This window comes from Lepidochelys kempii, chromosome 10 (genome assembly GCF_965140285.1).
Source record: "Lepidochelys kempii isolate rLepKem1 chromosome 10, rLepKem1.hap1, whole genome shotgun sequence".
In the NCBI taxonomy this organism is placed as follows: Eukaryota; Metazoa; Chordata; order Testudines; family Cheloniidae; genus Lepidochelys; species Lepidochelys kempii.
The window spans coordinates 51955034-51973591 of record NC_136389.1 but is presented as its reverse complement, the minus strand read 5'-3'; the positions used below and the strand labels follow the sequence as shown (position 1 = coordinate 51973591).

Here is an 18558-nt window from a genome sequence, read left to right as displayed (position 1 = left end):
CACAGCAGCAAAACATTGTGAGATTCCCCAGGTTGCAGGGTAAGGATGACACAGCCCCTTGCTGGTCTGGACTGTGCCCTGGAATGTCATACCCTAGTATTGACATGCATAGCTAAGGTATTTTAATTTGTATTTGTAGTTTGCATGTAACCTCGATATAAATCAAAACTAGATCAAATAGCTTCCTGCAATTAGTCTCAGACTCTTGGCTGTTTACACACTGGTAGGACTGTGATAGCTGCAAAAATAGCAGTGCCATAACTGAGGCTACCTTTGCAGCCTGAGAGATTAGACATTTCATAAATATTCCACATTTTGCAGAACACAGAAAAATACTTAGAAGGAACATTACATGTAAATATTTGGGTGTAAAGGATTTTGTTTTTCAGCAGATTCTGTGTTTTGCCCCCCAAGACATCAGTTTCCACACACTGAAAAATAAAATGGGATATAAATCTCCTCTTATTTCTAGAATGTGTTCTGGCTGCAGTTTAGGGCACTAGAAAGCCATGACTTCCTGCTGTAATGTTCACTCCTCTTTTTCTGGTAAGAGTAGCCTGTCAAAGGGGAATTTCCCAAGCTAGTAGAGGTGCCTTCCTTCTCTCACCGTATGTATAGAGAGGGGTCTGTGTGTAAGAAATACACTCTTGAATACATTCACGAAGATACTTGAAAATCAAACCTTCCTTTCCTTGTATGTTTAGGGTTCTGTATTTTGACTCTCTGCTAACTCTTGAAGCAGTAGATAGAGTGCAGCTTCCTATATTGGGGATGAGAGCATGAGTTTCAGGAGATGTGTAGACTCCTGAATTTCAGTTCTTAACTTGTAAACTGAAAAGCCATTTACTCTAACCAGCCACTATATGCTTACAAGGAGTAGAGGTTTTGCTTCTCGGGCTAGCACAAAATGCTTTCCCCTGCTGGGCTCTTCTCTTTTCCTGTGCACTAGCAGTAAAATGATATTCATAAGAAGCCTGCTTCCTGAAGTATAAGATTTCCTGAAGGAGGATTCTTGTAAATCTGTTTGCTCTGTTCTAACATGCAAACAGATGACTAGCACAGCAGGGGAAAGAGTCCTATTCATATATTTGCATAATATGCTTCTGGTGTGTGTGTTATCCCAGATTCAACTGGTCGGTCAAATTTCTGACTTCTCAGTCTTGTTGTTCTCTCTTAAAGCAGGTTTCAGAGTGGTAGCCCTTGTTAGTCTGTATCAGCAAAAAGAACAAGGAGTACTTGTGGCACCTTAGAGACGAACAAGTTTATTTGAGCATAAGCTTTCTTTGTTCGTCTCCAAGGTGCCACAAGTACTCCTCCTTTTTCCTCTTAAAGCAGTGGTTCTCAAACTTTTGTACTGGTGACACTTTTCACACAGCAAGCCTCTGAGTATGACCCCCCCTTATAAATTAAAAACACTTGTTTTTTATATTTAACACTATTATAAATGCTGGAGGTGAAGTGGGGTTTAGGGTGGAGGCTGACAGCTCACGACTCCCCACGTAATAGCCTCGTGACCCCCTGAGGAGTCCCAACCTCCCCAGTTTGAGAACCCCTGTCTTAAAGGGATATGGTTGTGTTGATTAAGGCTCAAAACATAGGTTTTGTAAAAAGAAGCTTTTTAATTTGAAGGTTGAATGAATGAATACAAATAAAAATTACACATTACTTTGTGATGGCTGCTATCTAAACATTTGTTCATGCTAGTGCTTGAAAACCAGTAGTGAAACTTGACGTATAAACTGTCATAGTCCACTGTGAGTGGAATTTAAAAAGCAGGTGGCATTAGTGATGAAAAGTAAGTTAAGGTTTTTTGTTTTTGTTTTTATTCTTAAATTCCTAAATTGAAGGTGTTAATATGATTAAGGAAATTTGATTATTTTAGGTTTCAGAGTAGCAGCCGTGTTAGTCTGTATTCGCAAAAAGAAAAGGAGTACTTGTGGCACCTCAGCTGTAGCTTACGAAACTTATGCTCAGATAAATTTGTTAGTCTCTAAGGTGCCACAAGTACTCCTTTTCTTTTTGATTGTTTTAATTATTCTTAACCTTAACCGTATGTCTCGCTAAACTTCATTAGGGATTTATAAAGCATCTTGAGGATCTGTCACCTAGTGGTATTGTCCAGCATTAAATTTAACAATTCCCCGGAGCAGTACATTTATGGCTTAAGGCCATTTTTAGCAGTTATGGGGGGTAGGAGGGACTAGACTGGGATTTAGAGCTGAGATGCAAAAAATAGAAAGTATATAAGAGGGGAAAATACCATGCTATACCACATAAGGAAGTATTCTTTATAGCCCCCTCCCTGAACTACACACTTTATCCCATACAACCTTTGTTAAAAGCATACTGGAGATCTGCAATATGCCAAGTAGCACACAGTTCAGTCTGTGGTAATCCTAATGATCACAAATTAAAAGAACATGTCAGTATTCACCTGGCATTTAGGTAGAAATCTCCTTATTTTAAAACTCCTTAAACTAAAAACTGGATTGGATTTTAAACATGATTTCTATTTTGATGTTTCCATTGTGCTATTGTTCCAATGCTGCTGTTGCGCTTTTTTAAAATTTTTTTTTTACTGGTTTGTTTCTAGACTTATCAGTTTCACTTTTGTTTCTAGTCAGTTTTATTTTCCACTCTTTCTGTAGTACAGTAGTGCTTGAGTTCACAATGGCTTAAAAGAACTGTCCATTTAATTCTGAAGTATCATGAAAACATCTGTATTGAAAACAGGCTTTGTAAGTCTCTTTATCAGGACTTAAAAGGACCTGAGAACTAAAGGAACAGTTAATTGTCTGTTTAGCAGCTGGCAGCCTGTTATATCCATGTTAGTGGCTTTGTAGATAAAATGTTCTGTTGCTGTTTCATTTAGGTTGGCTTTCATTACCTGTTTACAGACGGAGGCTGTTACACAATCAAGGTAACTAATGTGCCCATTCAGGCAGGAGCATGGGCATGTTGGTGCTAGGGACAACACAAGCCACCCCAGCATCGATCTGCTCCATCCTTTCCAGTGATTCAGAGTTGGGCTGTGTGTAGCTTGCCCTAAAGTAGTGGGCTTTGTTGGAAAGAAACACAAACAGCAGCACCCTGTTAGTGTGAGCAGGGAAGTGAAACTGACCAATGTAAGCAAAGTACTTTTACTTTGGATGAAAGGTAAAGCAAACTTAACAGGTCCCTTCTTTTTTCCTAATAGGGTGTCACTGGTAACGTAGATGGAGAAAACCTGTTTCTTCATTTGTTTCCTGATATTGACAATGGCCATTCTGTGGCTGTATATTTCATACTTGGAAGTACTTGTGGCACCTTAGAGACTAACCAATTTATTTGAGCATAAGCTTTCACGAAAGCTTATGCTCAAATAAATCGGTTAGTCTCTAAGGTGCCACAAGTACTCCTTTCTTTTTGCAAATACAGACTAACACGGCTGTTACTCTGATACTTGGAAGTGATAATTGGGTCAGTTTCAGTGTATAGAAAACTTAGTTGTTTTAAGAAATTTGAGTGAATTTCTTCTCTTGCATACAGCATTTGCAGAAATCCTGTGCAAGCTGATCTTGTGGATATAATTTTCTGCAAAAAGGTGCTCTGGTCCCTTCATTTTTCAACTCCAAATGTTTTTAAGCTACAACATGGCAAGTTATTTATATTTAAAGTAAGGCTAGTAATATTGCTGACTTTGTGAACTATCTCAAAGATTCCTGCAATGAAAAAATTGTGAATTGTTGAAGTGTCTCATGTAGACACTTTCATTAACTGATAAAGCACTGATTGAGACAAGCAGGGGAGTAGATACTATTATTATGGATTCACACTTTTTAAAAAATACTAAGCAAGTCTTATATTAGAGGGAAAAGGAGATAAATGGCTACAGTTCAGAAAGTAAATATTTTCAAGGAAATAAACTTAAAATATAGAAGGTGCTCTTCCTTTAGCTCTGTATATGAGATAAAATGAGGAGTGCATTTTTATTCAGTAAGTAAGGGCTAGTGTACAGGAGTGGCAGTGCATACCAGAGGGTTGTAAACTGTAGAGTGCTCTAAATGCTCTGTGTAGACCCTGCTAACACACTCTAAAAGCTAGCATGAGTCCATGTAGTATTGTCTGATTCAGTACTGTACTAATGTGCATTAGGAACTTCTAGCATGTGTCAATAGGGTCTACATAGGGCAGTTAGAATGCACTTTGCCCCTTTCTTCTCCCAGTCCCTGTACTGTACTGGTTCTCGTATGGGAAGCATCAGTGTGCAATCCTTGCATTCTGGTGGCTCAAAGTAGCATTGCATCTGCACTGACTCTGCCTCCATTGCTGAGAGGTGTTGGGAGCCTCCATATGACTGGGGCTTTTTCAGGACTGAAGTCTGGGTTTCTCTCAGATCCCTGGCTGCTGCATCTTTTTGAAGCGACACCCCCTGCCTACTTGCATCATCTCTGACCCAACAGACAGCAAAGGGGATGCAGCTGAGCGGCTCCGCATCAAACCCATGGAGGGGAAGGTTTTTCTCCTTTGTTCTGTGTGCATATGTGGGAGGGGAATATGAGAGGCTTGGCTGAGAGCAGTCGGGGATGTTCTCTTGAAGCAGTCTTCTCCGTGGGACATAAATCTTTTTTTCCCATCCTCCTCTCCATCCCCAAATGCGCGCACACACTGTGGATTTACTTGTACCTCAAGACAAAAGACAGAGTGGAGCATGTTTTTTCAGACACAGTTTTTGCAAGCATTCCCTGAAGGCCTAGTCTCCTGTTAAAAAGAGACTGCTAGCTGTGCATGTACGTTTAAAGCATTTGCTGCAAAATTCTTGATGTGACCATCGCTATATGTTTATACGGTGTCTAAACAGTGCGCTGTAATCTGAGTGAGGCCTCAGCAATAAGAAATGTTAAACAGTGACGTTTCTCCTCCCCTTTACATGTGTGCAGGATTCCTCTCTGCTTCTGGTTCATCCTTTCTAGATCTCTTCTAAGGCAGCTCCATTTCCTGCCATTGTCAACTTCACTATTGTAGACCTAGTAACTGTGATCATGAATATTGCATGCTGTAGAATTGTTCTCACTAGTTATAGCTTATGTATTTTCGTAGAGTAGACTCTTGCAATGAAGAGTTCTTTGGTGGGGGACCTTTGGAAAGCGTGAGCTGCCTGAAGAGTGGATCTTGGAATTGTTTTGATGCACTGTATTGGGAAGCTGGTAGTCTTAAGTGTATGTCAAATTACAGGATTAAAGTATAGCTAGCTGTTCGTGGGAGTGGAATATAGCTTCTCCAGAAGTGTAGATTTTGAGAGTGGACTCTGCTCAATCAGGAAAGCAGCATGAACTATCTGCCCTCATTAAGAGCTTAATCTCAGGGGAAGAATATGTAGACTGCTGTGAAACATGCATTGAAGTTGTTATATGTTTTAAGGATTCTCTGTTATCATTTGTTCATTGGCTGTGTTACAAATGTCTTGGGGCCTAATTCTCTACTTCCACGCAACTTGTGTAATCTCGCTTCTGCAGAGGGGGTGAAAATGCTGCCAGTTTGATTTGATAGAATTTTATGCTGACTTTGCATGAGGTATGAAGGCAGTTGGGGAATCAGGCTCTTTCTTTATACAAGACAGTTAATAGTTTCTGTTAATAACAACCACCTTGCTGCTGCTACTTCTCCTGACAGCTTCCAAATGCTTACTTGATTTATAGACATTTCTATGCTGCTCGCCCCCATTGTACAGCACATACATAAAACCTTCTTAGACAAATAACTTGTAGCGGAAATACATCTTACAAAAACCTATGGGATGAGCTTGTGGTTAAGGCACTGGACTGGGACTTGAAAATTTAACCAAGATCTCCCAGCTCTTCCACAGACTTCATGTGCAATTTAGGTCAAATCACATAATCTGTCTGTGCCTTGGTTCCCCACCCTTTTGTGTCTCTTCTGTTTGGAGTGTAAGCTGTTCAGGGCAGGAATGTTCCCTCTTCAAGTGCGTACAGCACCCAGCACAATGGGGCTCATGGCATGACAATGCAATTATTTGTATTGAGAAAACATACAATCGCAGCTTTCATTTGCCTGTTCTGCGTGCACTAAGTTTCTGTCCGAGTGCTATGGCTTTTCTTTGAACCAGAGCCTCTAATGCCAGTATCAGTTCCACAGGTATGTTTGCATTTTGGAGCCTTGGAGTTCTGAAGTAGGACTAATGACACTTGCTGCTTTTAGTTTTACTTTTTGGTGGGAAGATGATAGTTGGAGTCATGAATTTAATTTTACAAGCTGTTGTTTGATTGGCTGCAGTAGAGAAAAGAGAGTACAGGAGTAAGAAGCTGCCGGCACCTCTTGTAAATGGAAAAACAGTTTTGAGAAGTGGGTTAAATTCAGTGTTTTGCCTCCTTGTTTGAGATCCCTCCATCTCTTACGCTAAATACCTATTACCTCCAGTACTTGCTCCCATAGTCATGTGAACTCATCTGCTGTATCCAGGCTTTGAAGTGCTATGCGTCACTGACACCCTTTACACTTGCTGTTTGTTTTTCTTGCAGTTATCGCTGTGATGATTTTGTAGTCAATGATACCAAGCTGGGCCTGGTACAGAAAGTCAGGGAACACCTACAGAACTTGGAAAAGTAAGTAACCTGCTTACCACTCCCCACCCCGCTCTGGGTGGACTTGGATATTGTTTCATTTGAATGGATTTTCTTTTTGTACATTGTCCTTCTACAAGCCTTTTCATTACCTAAAAGAGATACCAGGATTATGGGGTTGGGATGACTTCTACATTGAATCTCATGGAAACGCGATTAACAAGCAGCTTTGTCTACGTGCTGTCTGAGGCATTCAGACTTGTCCTTGTCAAGAATGTCTTGGGAAATGTCTTGCCAAGAAGCAGGCTTGGGTTCCCAAAAGTAAGATTTGGTTGCTGGAGCAGAGAATTTAAAGTGGAAATGGAAGCGGGAAATAGCCTGTTAAATGTTAACTGGGTGGCCTGGTTTCTGAACATCTGAAGATGAGGAAAGTTCATGAACTTATAATAATTGTATACTTAGTTATAGAAGAGCAGTGTTTTATTGTGACTTATCTAGCTCTCTTCTACTGAGAAATATTATAATCTTTATCATGCAGACGCTCCAGCCAGTTCAGGAGAGCAAAATATTAGGGCTTTCATAGTTTGCTTGGAAACTTTGCAAAATACCTTGTAGAAGTCTAGGCACACACAAGTCCTTCCAAATATTGTTTGACTGCCCCAGAGTTCAGCCACCAACACCACTAACAAGTGGCTGTGATGTGGGAAAATCTTCTGATACTGGTACGCTAAATGTGTCACTTTGGCATCAGAATCTCCCGTTTGGCATTGTCCTAATCTGAGGCCATCTCCACTTCCAGTTGCTGTCTCATGTGAATGGGGCTAGGAAATCCTAACACACTGTTTTTCATTCGGTTTTTTGCTGGGTTAATAAAAGTGTACAACATGTGGATGAGGGATGTATTTAATATTTAGGGAAGCCTAGGAGAAAATCTGCAACTTAGTTTTTCAGAGGTGAAGGTTGCCACTGTCAAGGCCACTGGATGGCTAGTACTCATGTCCCAAGGTGAAAGCCCATTACAGTGACTTCATGGTCGAAAGAATTTAAACTATAGACTTGAAACGGCAAAGGAAGTATTGAAGAACGTTGCTCTAGCATCCTATGTGTCTTTAGGTTTTTTATATTTTATATTTTGCCTCTTGGCTGGTGCCAGAGCGCTCTTGGAGGAACACGGTTATCCTATGATGCACATTTCTATCAAGGAACTTGTTGTTTGGGAGTCTCCCTCACCCTGACCTGACAAATACTGATCTATTTTGCACACAGCAGTGGAGGACCTAGACATGTTGGATCACACTGCAATGGTGCACTGCATAATTTCTCATGAACCAGTAGCACCTCAACAGTTTATCTTGTGCTTCTTACAGGTTTCCAGCTGTTTTGAATAACTGTAAGATAGTTCACTTCTTACTTGGGCACTTTGTCTTCTAAAAGCTTATCGTAAAGGCTATAAAAGTACGTTTAGTGTAAGTGACTGTCATTGATTAGCAACATATGAAGCCTTTAGTCCATTACACCCAATAATTTTCTAAGAATGGACTTTTTTGATATAATGTTGTTAGTGTTTGTCTGAGAGAAACTGCAAAGCTTGTCGTTCAAGTTGTTTTCTGCTTTAAATTGGTTGACTCTGCACTTATTTTAAAGTGTCTTTCTAAAGCTCTGGAGAGACACTTCTGAAGACAAGACGTGCCACTGGAGAAATTCTATATGAAGTGTCCCTTTGATTAAAAAAATATTAAGTTTATTTCAGATCAGCAGTTGCATGCTAATTAGGACATGCTTCAGGGTACTCACTTACATTAATTCAGATACTAGACACTATTAAAATAAGAGTTTGTTTTGAGTCAGTGCTCTGGAAAAGAGAGTCTATTTTAAGACAAATATTAAGTGTTTGTTGTACCTCTATAAAAGCATACGTTGAAACCCGGGGAAGGCTTTTCCGCTGTTGAATATTAAAGATCTGTTGCAGTTATAACTGTTAGACATTAAGATGAATGGACACTCACTTTGTCCATTTTATATTGTTTTTTAATAGTAAATAACATGTTTTAACTAATTTATTCCTTTACTATAGTTCAGCTTTTACAGCAGACAGACATAGGAAAAGAAAACTATTGGAAAATTCATCTCTAAACAGCAAGTTATTAAAAGTAAATGTAAGTAAAACACTATCCGTGCTTGAAGGGGCTTCGTTAATTTACCGAGTCTCAAAATGGGCCTAATGTTGTCGTAGCTCCCTCTGCACTCCCAGAGTTCCAAGCTGCCAGCAGTGAGTTGCTGTCTTGGAATGTCTGTGGTTTTAGTTACTTTCAAAACTGTCAGGCCTGCTTAGTGTCCCTCTTCAATTGATAAGAAAATTTCTCAGGACGACTGAGGAAGCGTTCGCAATACAGGCTTTTTTTGGGCTACAGAATCACATGAATTCTCAGTGTCTGGAAAATCAGAAGTAAAACTACAGCTGATGTATAGCAATTGAGAAGACAGAATTAGAAAATACTGAGTGAAGTTTATATCCATTTTAGAGTCTGAGCTATCTTTGTTTTCTCTGTTTTATTAATACATGAACGTTGCCCAAGGCAACTGATGGTCTTTTCTGTGCTGGCACATTGGATCAGTGTCTAGAAAAAGCAGGGCACAGGGTGTTTGCAATAATGCCATGCTGTCTAACCAGAGATGGGGTGAGAAGGGTACTAAAAGGCATTGTGTGTGTTGGGGGGGTTGTTGTATGTTTGAAACAACACCTTCTTTAAAAATAGGCTCTTGCAATTACTCAACTGCTAAAATGCTGCATCTGATTAATGCTGAGTTTTCTATCTAAATATTATAAAATATTCTTATGCTGTTTGCTCTTTAGGCTTTACTTGAGACTTAAGTTTTGTATATTGTTTGTGGTAGTGTTAATTTCTCTAATGATATCAAGACACAAGCAAGGGGACGGTATCTGAATTACAGAAGCTTTCTTCCATTATCCCTACTTGAAAGCGCACTGCTTTTGTTGTCAGGACTAGAGTTGATTTTGAACTCCTGTTGTTAGAAGATTGGTTAACATACCATTCTGGAGACTGTAAGGATAAAAGTTCATCATGCTGTTCTTATGTAATGTATAAATTTTGAATAGCAACTAAAACGCAAGTGCAAAGGATTTAGAAATAAAAATAGCTACAAAACCAAATTAACCTGTGTGTAGCATTCCTCTGAACTGTCAATAGTTGGTAGGCCAACAATGTCACATGCCTGCTCTCTCCAGCCCTCCTTCCCCCAACCCCTTCAGCTTGTACAGTCTGTTTAATTTCAGTAGTTTTCCCCAAAATGTCATTTGTTTTTCTTCAAAACAAAAAAGGCAGCAACCCAGTGCTGATGTCTCATAAGGAGTACTAAAAGAGCAAACCCATACCACATGATGGTGGGAGAGTCAAGGGGTAATTGGCAAGGAATTGGATCTCATTTTCAGGGTGAGATGATTTTCAATAGTGCCTTAGGGAGATGGGCACGCAGCTCCCATTGAAAAGCTTTGGGAATTGGTACCTAACTCAGATGCTCTTGAAAATCTACCCAACAGCCTAGAGTGGATTGTTATAAAGAGTAAGTAAAACATTCTCTCAAAACAACGAAGATCCCCAAATGTCCTCAGAGGGTTTATTTAGATGGTAAAAAGGGGATTTTTCAGTCAAATTAAAGTACCCCTTTAATACCTGTGTAGATAGTTAATACCTTTGAGTATTTGAGTGAATAACTAGATCCTTTGAGCTAGTCATGTTGTAGGCTTGGCTCCCAGCTGGCTCAAACAGTCTGTCTGTCGTTAGTTCTATTTGAATGTGCACTGCTGCACAGTGGCTGTTGTGTGCTTTGGGGGTAGCTGTCTTTCTCTTTTGACATATCTATTTCTTCTGGTTCCCAGGGGAGCACTACTGCCCTTTGTGCTACAGGCCTTCGGAATCTGGGGAACACATGTTTCATGAATGCGATCCTTCAGTCTCTCAGGTATCAATCATGTTTTATATGCAATCATCAAATCAAATTCCCACCCTGGGCTTGAGGTTGATTTGGTGGTATCTGTTCTGCAGTGCTAGGCAAGAGAGGCCAGCTACTTCTCTTCCTCACTCTTGCCCTACAGACCTGTCAGAATGGGGGGTGCTGACCCGGCAACATACTCTGCCCTCCAGGAGGAGGGAGGATCTCTCCAAAGTGATCCCTGTGATTGATTCAGGAGTGGCAATGATGTTCAGGGGAAACCCCAGCTTGAAGGGTAGTGGGTCTGACATGACGCCCCTTGTGGGTGAGGGATCAGTTAGGGCACCTGCAGGGGAAGGGATTGTCTGTGCTCTGAGGGATGCAGTGTCTCCAGAGAGAGAGAGGCAGACCATTATCGCTGGGAAACGGTAACATAATTTGAGTGGCTGGTCACTGGGCCTGGTTTCTCACTAACAGATCTGTAGGTGCTCTAGTAGCATGGTACCACTGGAACTCTGACCAGAGAGGCAAACCTGATTCTTGACACTTATTGTCCAGGCCTTTGGAGACTGGGCTTTTGTGGAGTTGTGCTTGGTCTCCATTATGTCATCTTCTTGCTCCCCTCCCCCTTTAATGTACCAGTGACTCTATTTAATATGCAAGTTAGAAAATGTCACGCAGCCTGGCTGAGAGCTGCACTAAAATTTTTGTGACCTCAGTGACCCTTCCTCCACCCTATAAGTGCACGCTCTTCTCCTCATCCCAAAGTTAACACGTGTAATTGAATGATCATTGTATTGCTCACAAAAAGTAACTTCAAAATGTAACTTTGTAGAGTATTTTGTGCATATTCACAGTAAAAATGTATCAGATGGTGCATCCCCAGGGCCAAATTGTCACTGAGTAGAGACACAGTTGTGTACCTATATCTGAGCATGCAATTATATGGGCACTGGCAGGAGATTGCTGGCCTCTTAATGAAAACCAGGGCCAAATTCTCAGCGAGTGTAAATTGGCATAGCTCTGTTGATTATATTGGAAATACTCCAATTTAAACCAGCTGAGGATCAGGCCCTAGTCTTTTTCGTCTTGTCAGACCTGCTGTTTCACCCTTCTAATGATCTAGGTACAGTACTTGCCATCCATCTACCTTCCCTATCCCTCTGTAGTTCCAGCTCGATAGTGTATTACTGTATGCAATTCCTGCTCTTAACTGTTGAGTATTATGAATGTACTGCGTAATTACAGTGTTTGTGTTTCACTGAGATATGTGGCATAACAGTGTTGGGGAAATGATTTTTATATGTAGTCTGTAAATCAATTTCTAATGCTTTAAGTTCCATATATATATATATATATATATATATATATATATATATATATATATATATATATATATGAAAGTCTACTGATACATTAATATTAATGCCACTTATAGACATGGATTTGTTTACAGTGAGCATGATGTAAGAACTCAACACTCAGTAATTGTGGAACCTTGGTATTGCCTAATCAAAAGAGAAAAAAGATATAATTGTTGCAGGTAACTGGGCCGGTGAATGCTGTTTAGTGTACCTGTGCTGAGTAGATAATTATATTGTAACACTAGATGCAACTTGACTAGTTCTCTTGATGGGAAACTTGAGCTTTTCAGTGTTATAAGAACTAGTTCAAGAAGCCAAGTGAGCATCTCCAAAGAATACTGTGCAAAGCACACGTATCCTTCCTATTATCTATTCTATATGTTTCTCACTCTCATTTTTTTTCCCTACAGTAACATTCAGCAGTTTTGCTGTTACTTCAAAGAGTTGCCAGCTGTGGAATTGCGGAATGGGAAAACAGCTGGCAGGCGAACTTACCATACCAGGAGCCAAGGGGATAACAATGTGTAAGTTAACAAATGTCTTGCTAATACTGAACTTCAAGAAGCAGCACTAGAAACTGAAAGAGGTAGTGCCAGGTGCTATTTGGGTGTATTGTACAAGTGGAGATGTTTACATAATTTTCACTGTTTTCTTGTAGCTGTCACAGGAGAGGAGAAGGCTAGCATCCATCAAACAGTGCTGGAGTGAAGTTAAATATATTTAGAGCTGGAATTATTAACTTAACGGGGCTAGGTGTCACTTAGTGCTACTTAATTTTACTCAAAAAATTCTTTCCAATGTGCTCAAAATTAGCACAGAAGCTTGGATTAAAAAAAATTGGCTGAAGGACCTTAAACAAGGATAATAAACACCGTATTGAGTTGTGGGAGAGCAGGAAAAATGTCTACTAGAGTACCAGAGGGGGGTAGTTTTGGGCTTGGTTTATTAAACATCTTAGCACTAAATAATAGTATAGGTAACAACCTTGAGAGAATTTCAAGGTGAACAAGAGGACTGAATCTTCACCAACATGCAAATAATTGCGCGCACAAGATTTACAGGTACAATTTTAGAGGTGCTCAGATACTACAGTGATGAAAACTTCGATAGAAAATCGGTCCCACTTCCATCCTTAACATCTGTGATTCCACAATGTTGCTAGTCTGTCTTCTCTACCCTGTCAGTTTTGTGGATTAGATTTAGATTGTAAGATTTTTAGGGACTTGGAATATGTCTTTGTGTAAGAAGTTGAAATGATTTACCAAGTGAACCATTTTCATCAAAGAAAATTCTTTGATATTTGTACCACTGAAGTCCTGAAGATCAGCAAAATGTAGATCAGAGTATGAATCCACACTCATTCATTTTTACTTTCTCTCCCCAGTTCATTGGTTGAAGAGTTTAGAAAGACACTTTGTGCTTTATGGCAAGGGAGCCAAACTGCATTTAGCCCAGAGTCTTTATTTTACGTCGTTTGGAAAATCATGCCAAATTTTAGGTAAGTTCTGTAAGGCAAAGAGTAGTGTTCTTGAATGTAACCTTATGCCACCTGTGCCCTAATCTGGCTCCTGGAAAATACTCCATGCAGCCTCCCCCTATGCCCACACATGTAGCTTTCAAATGTGACTTCACTTTAATCTAGAGACTTTCATTCATCGAGATAATTGCTTGTTGCCAATATGCACGCTGCATATAATAGTCAGAGAAGACAAATCCCTTATATACAGGGACTAGAGTACATAATTTTGATGAGTTTGCTTGCTTTTAGGGGCAGGAGAGCCAAGATAAGGTCCTACAGTTCACCAAGAATAAGGAATTTACAGAACCCAAACTTTTGGCTATGATAGGAATGATATTTAAAAAAGAAAAAAAAAAGAGTTGCCATAGCCCTAAGTAAAGCATACTGGGCAAAACTTCCTTGATTCTCAAAACAGTCTAGCCACTGCCAATGTAACTCTAAGTAAGGGCTATAAGAGTCTATGGGTGTTACGCACACTGTCAAAAAAAAGTTACCCAAGTAAATCAACAAAGTATCATTCCTCTCCAAGGTCTCCCTGTCCTGGCCCCTGAACCTCTTTCAAAGGAGCACTGAAACCTGTTAGGATTTGGGAAGGTAAGTTGCTCCATGTTCTCAGGTAGTAAAGATGTTCTGTTATCTGTTACATTTCCAGCAGTGCTGAAAAGATGCTGTGAACACACATGCTTAGCTGAATAACCCAGATAATAAAACTTGTATTCTTCACACTGCCTAATATATATTTTACTGGCTTATGAGAATCAAGGAAGTTTAATACCAGTGGCTTCAAGCAATGGCCAAAACGTTCTAGGCATAAGAACATTATCTCTAATATCCTTGATGAGTTACCCTGTTATCAGTAATAAACCTACCCTACAGATCTTGTGTGACTGAGCAGGGAAATCTGTTCTCTAGCAAATTTTCAGCACTGTGGGTTCTATCATGGCTTTTAACATAAAGTGCTGCCCTCTTCTGGGAACTTGGCACTCTCCGGGGAGAGGGACAATTTGTGACCCATGGGTAACACCAGCTGTCTAGGAACACTTCATTAGTGAAAGGTACTAGTTGTGCACTCTGCCTTCCTTCAGCCATATCTGCCCCTCTATTGAGTGAAGCAAAATAATGCGGTAAGCTACATGGAAAGGAAAGTCAGCCACTCGCTATGTTTTCCCTTGAATTTGGAGGAGGGAGGGGCAGCGGCCTTGGCTGGAGGAGGAAAATAGATGTTCTGTGTTGAATTTCATCATGCTGTGTAAGTAACTGGTGTTCCATTTAGAGTCCCCAGTCTCCCTCTGCAATGTTAGCCAGTTCAGAGGGGCTACATGCAGGGTGGGCTTTGGATAAATGGACAGGATTAGAGCTGGTGGCATGATGGCAACAACCCAGCTACGCTGCTTGTGTTTGCGCAAGGTGGAGTGATGGAGAGGCCTTGGAGCTGAGATTTGGTTGGTTAGTTTTCCCATGAATCTCGGCCTTTAAGAGGTTTTAGCCAACTGTGGCATCTTCTGCCCACCCTCGCCACCATAGACTGGGTCTCCCTAATAGAAAAGTGTAGCATAGTGGAAAGCAACTGGAAATTGCTGTATTGCAGTATAGATCTCTCCAAATCCGTGTGGGAATAGGGAATATAGCTCATGGCTAGGAATTGTATATTATACGTTCAGTACAGTTGTGGTAAAATGATGGGAAACTGTAGTGTGCCTCTGCAGGCTGTATCTTTGCTATGAAAGCTTGGTCTCTGAGCTGTCTAATATGACAGGTCTGCTGCACACGGAGAGAAAGCTCCATAGCCTCATGGTGGGTTGAAGTATGTTTAGTATTCTTCGTGAATTCTGAGGGTTTTTTCCCCTCTGGTGACTGTTCCTTTTGTATCACTTTTTGCTGCCCATGGGAAAGAGAATGTGGATGGGCTGGATTGAATTGTTTAGGTGCACTGGGATCTGCTGTTTAGGTGCTGCTGGGATCTGTGGTCTATGTGAGAAGCTGTATTCCTCACCACAGGAACTTTGGTCATTTTATTTTAGATTGTTCAGTTCATATTACAAATATATTTGTACTTCAGTGAACGCAATACAAACCTTACAAAGTGCTATATTATAAATGTAAATACAATAAAACATTTACAAACTGAATTACATCACATTTCAGATCAAATATATGTCCCATTTCATTTAAAATATCTGTCCTTTGGCTTAAGTAATGTTGTCTGTAACACATTCTTGCTGATAATGCTATTTCCATAAATTTTCTTTCTTCTGTTGTAACTCTAAGCTATATAAAATGTGGATATATCTATTAAACTAAGCAATTCCTTTATTACTTCAGTAACTTCTAATGACTGCATTTAAACCCCAGTCTGTCTTGGAAAAGAATTCGGCCTCATTCATTTGTTCTGGAGTGATAGTACAGTTTGTATAAACATTAAACATCTATGTTTAGTATCTATTCAAAGTTAACGTGCAGATATCACATCCTTTACTCGATTATCTTTTTAATTCTGAATTCCATCTCTAGTGACCTGATAAAGATAAATACCAATCAGGAAAACTACACATTAGAAATTTTTAGATTTTGGAGTATTAATAATTTACTTCCAAAATATTTACTTGATGTTGTTGGTTTTAATAAATCTAACTCTCTATTGGGTAACAATTTGGAACCACTATTCTAACATAGTAATGGATTGAAGGTTCCTTACCTCTGCTTACATCTTGCATGCATAGTTGTTGCACAATAATTATTGTACTGTAACAAAAATTATTCTGAACATTTAGATAAAGCACTTAATTGTACCACTGATGATGTAAAAGGAATTAGAGGGGGAACCAAGCTGATCTTCTTAAGAGTTCAGGCTTCAGTTTGACGCAGCACAGCAGTAGTATGCTCTAAATGTTCTGAGTCACAACTGCCTGCTTTTTCCTGGGTTTGATTTCACAGCTCTGCCTTTCACTGCTGTTGTGGCAAAGCTAGGCAGTTTCTCTGAGTAATGCTTGCTTGCTGTGACTGCTGGTTTGGAGGAAATAGCTCTTGTTATGCTTGTTTGGGGACAAAGGAGGGAAGCCTATTTAAGGTTTTAGTGTTTGTTCACTTTAACCTTGGCTGAGATTTTGTAGGACGCTTGGTGTGCAGTGACTGCATTCTGCATTAGGCATGTCACCTTTCCTATGGGCATGTGCCAGCTTACGCATTCTGTGCTCACTCAACTAAAGAGGAAGTTACTCACCTTGTGCAGTAACGATGGTTCTTGGAGATGTGTGTCCCTATGGGTGCTCCCACTTTAGGTGTCTGTGTGCCCCTGCACCTCTAATCGGAGATTTTTGGTAGCAGTGTCCCTCTCTTGTGGTCTGCCTCAAGGCTATTTAGCACTGCATGGGCGACCCCCCCCCCACTTCCTTCTCTACCACAGAGCCATATAGAGAACTCCGAAGTAGAGGGGAGGAGGGCGGGTTGTGGAGCACCCAAAGGGGGACACATCTCCAAGAACCATCGTTACTGCACAAGGTGAGTAACTTCCTCCTCTTCTTCTTTGAGTAGTGTCCCTATGGGTGCTCCACTTTAGGTGACTCCGGAGCAGTACCCACCACTGGAGGCTGGGACTTTGGAGCGGAGTCTTTTACTACAGAGAATATTGTGGAGTCGAAGATGGTGTCAGCGGCCAAATCTTCAGCGATTGCATAATGTTCTGCAAAAGTGTGGACAGAGGCCCCAATCATTGCTCTATAGATTGGGGAGATAGGGGTATCCCTTTGGAATATGATTGAGGTAGGAACTGATCTCATGGAGTGTGTATGGACGGCAGCAAGTTGCGCCTTTGCTAAGTGATTAATGCAACTAGAGACCCAGTTGGATAGTCTTTGAGGAGATATCACAGAGCTTTTGGATCTTTCTGTGGACGAAAGGAAGAGTTTAGGGCATTTCCTGAAGTCCTTAAAACTGTCCAAGTAGAATGATAATATCCTTCTAATATCTAGCATATGCACAATTGTCTCCCAGTTGTCACAGTGTGGTTTTGGGAAAAAAAAGGGAGATGGCTCTGATTCATATGGAAAGTGCAGAAAAAGTAGGGAGAAACGTGGGAACTTTTTTTTAAAAGACAAAGGCCGTGAATGACGGGTGTGCCATCAGGGCCGCTGTTTCTCCTATGTGCCTAGATGAGGCGATGGCAATTAGAAGTGCTGTCGTCATGGACAGGTGTAAGAGAGAACAGCTCGGAGGGAGGTCTAGTCCAAGCCCTGAGAACTAGATTAAAGTCCCAGGCTGGAGCGGGTGGTGTCACATGGGGGAAGAGAGGCCCAATGCCCTTAAAGAGTCTACGCATTAGTGGTTGAGCAAACTCCCCAAGTGGGAAGCCATTTTTGCCATGAGATGTACCTTAAGGGAGCTGAGGGAGAGTTTAAAATGTAGAGCAAAATCAGAGGGAGGAAAGATGAGGTTGGGTCTGTCCATCTGGAATGGTACAAACTTGGAGTTGTTTCCATTCTGTAGATAGGTATGTGGAGTGGTCAACTTGTGGCTGTGTTGCAACATGTGTTTCAGCTTGTCAGAGCATTCTGCTTCTAAGCCTTGGAACAAAGAAAGATCCAAGCCTGGAGGCGGAGGACCCATGGGTTGGGGTGAAGGGTCAGCCCATTGTTTTGAGAGAGAGAGGGTGAGGAATGGGCTGATGTCAGAGGAACAGGAGGGCATATTGCCATCTGCGTCAGGTAAGGGTGCCAGACTTGTCATAGTCAAGAGGGGCAATCACAATAACTCTCGCTTTGTTTTGTTGAATTTTCAACGGAATCTTGGGATAGGGTAGGAAACTGGGAAAAGACATACAAGTGGGCCCTGTCCACTGGGAAAATGAGGGCAACAGCCAATGAATGTTTCCCCAAAGGGTGGCTATATCTTGAAGCACCTCTGAATTCAGTATACACTCATTGTTGTGAGAAAATTCCACCTGAGACTGTTGGTTATCCCATTCTGTATTCCTTGTAGACAGACAGCTGAGATGAGCACATTGTGATAGGTGCATCAATTCCAAAGTTTGAATGCTGTCTTGCAGAGGGAAGGAGATCTGGCAGCTCCTTGGCAGTTTATATAAAACATACAGGTCACATTAAGTCCATCATAACCTTTGTATGTTGTTGTGTAGGTGAGCTCCCCAGCATATTAGGGAGACGTGTCC

At 40.8% G+C, this 18558-nt stretch overlaps 1 protein-coding gene across 5 annotated transcripts in view; it reads left to right on the top strand.

Moving 5' to 3' along the window:
- USP3 (ubiquitin specific peptidase 3) overlaps positions 1-18558 on the top strand; it is a 58169-nt gene that overhangs the window by 26042 nt on the left and 13569 nt on the right. For 2 of the 5 annotated variants that reach the window (XM_073303574.1, XM_073303571.2), the window contains exons 4-9: positions 2873-2920; positions 6519-6602; positions 8635-8716; positions 10459-10541; positions 12286-12399; positions 13260-13373. In XM_073303574.1, the coding sequence (XP_073159675.1) occupies positions 2873-2920; positions 6519-6602; positions 8635-8716; positions 10459-10541; positions 12286-12399; positions 13260-13373 (525 nt within the window). The remainder of the gene's footprint in view (positions 1-2872; positions 2921-6518; positions 6603-8634; positions 8717-10458; positions 10542-12285; positions 12400-13259; positions 13374-18558) is intronic. The other 3 variants (XM_073303575.1, XM_073303573.1, XM_073303572.1) reach the window with 2 other exon arrangements.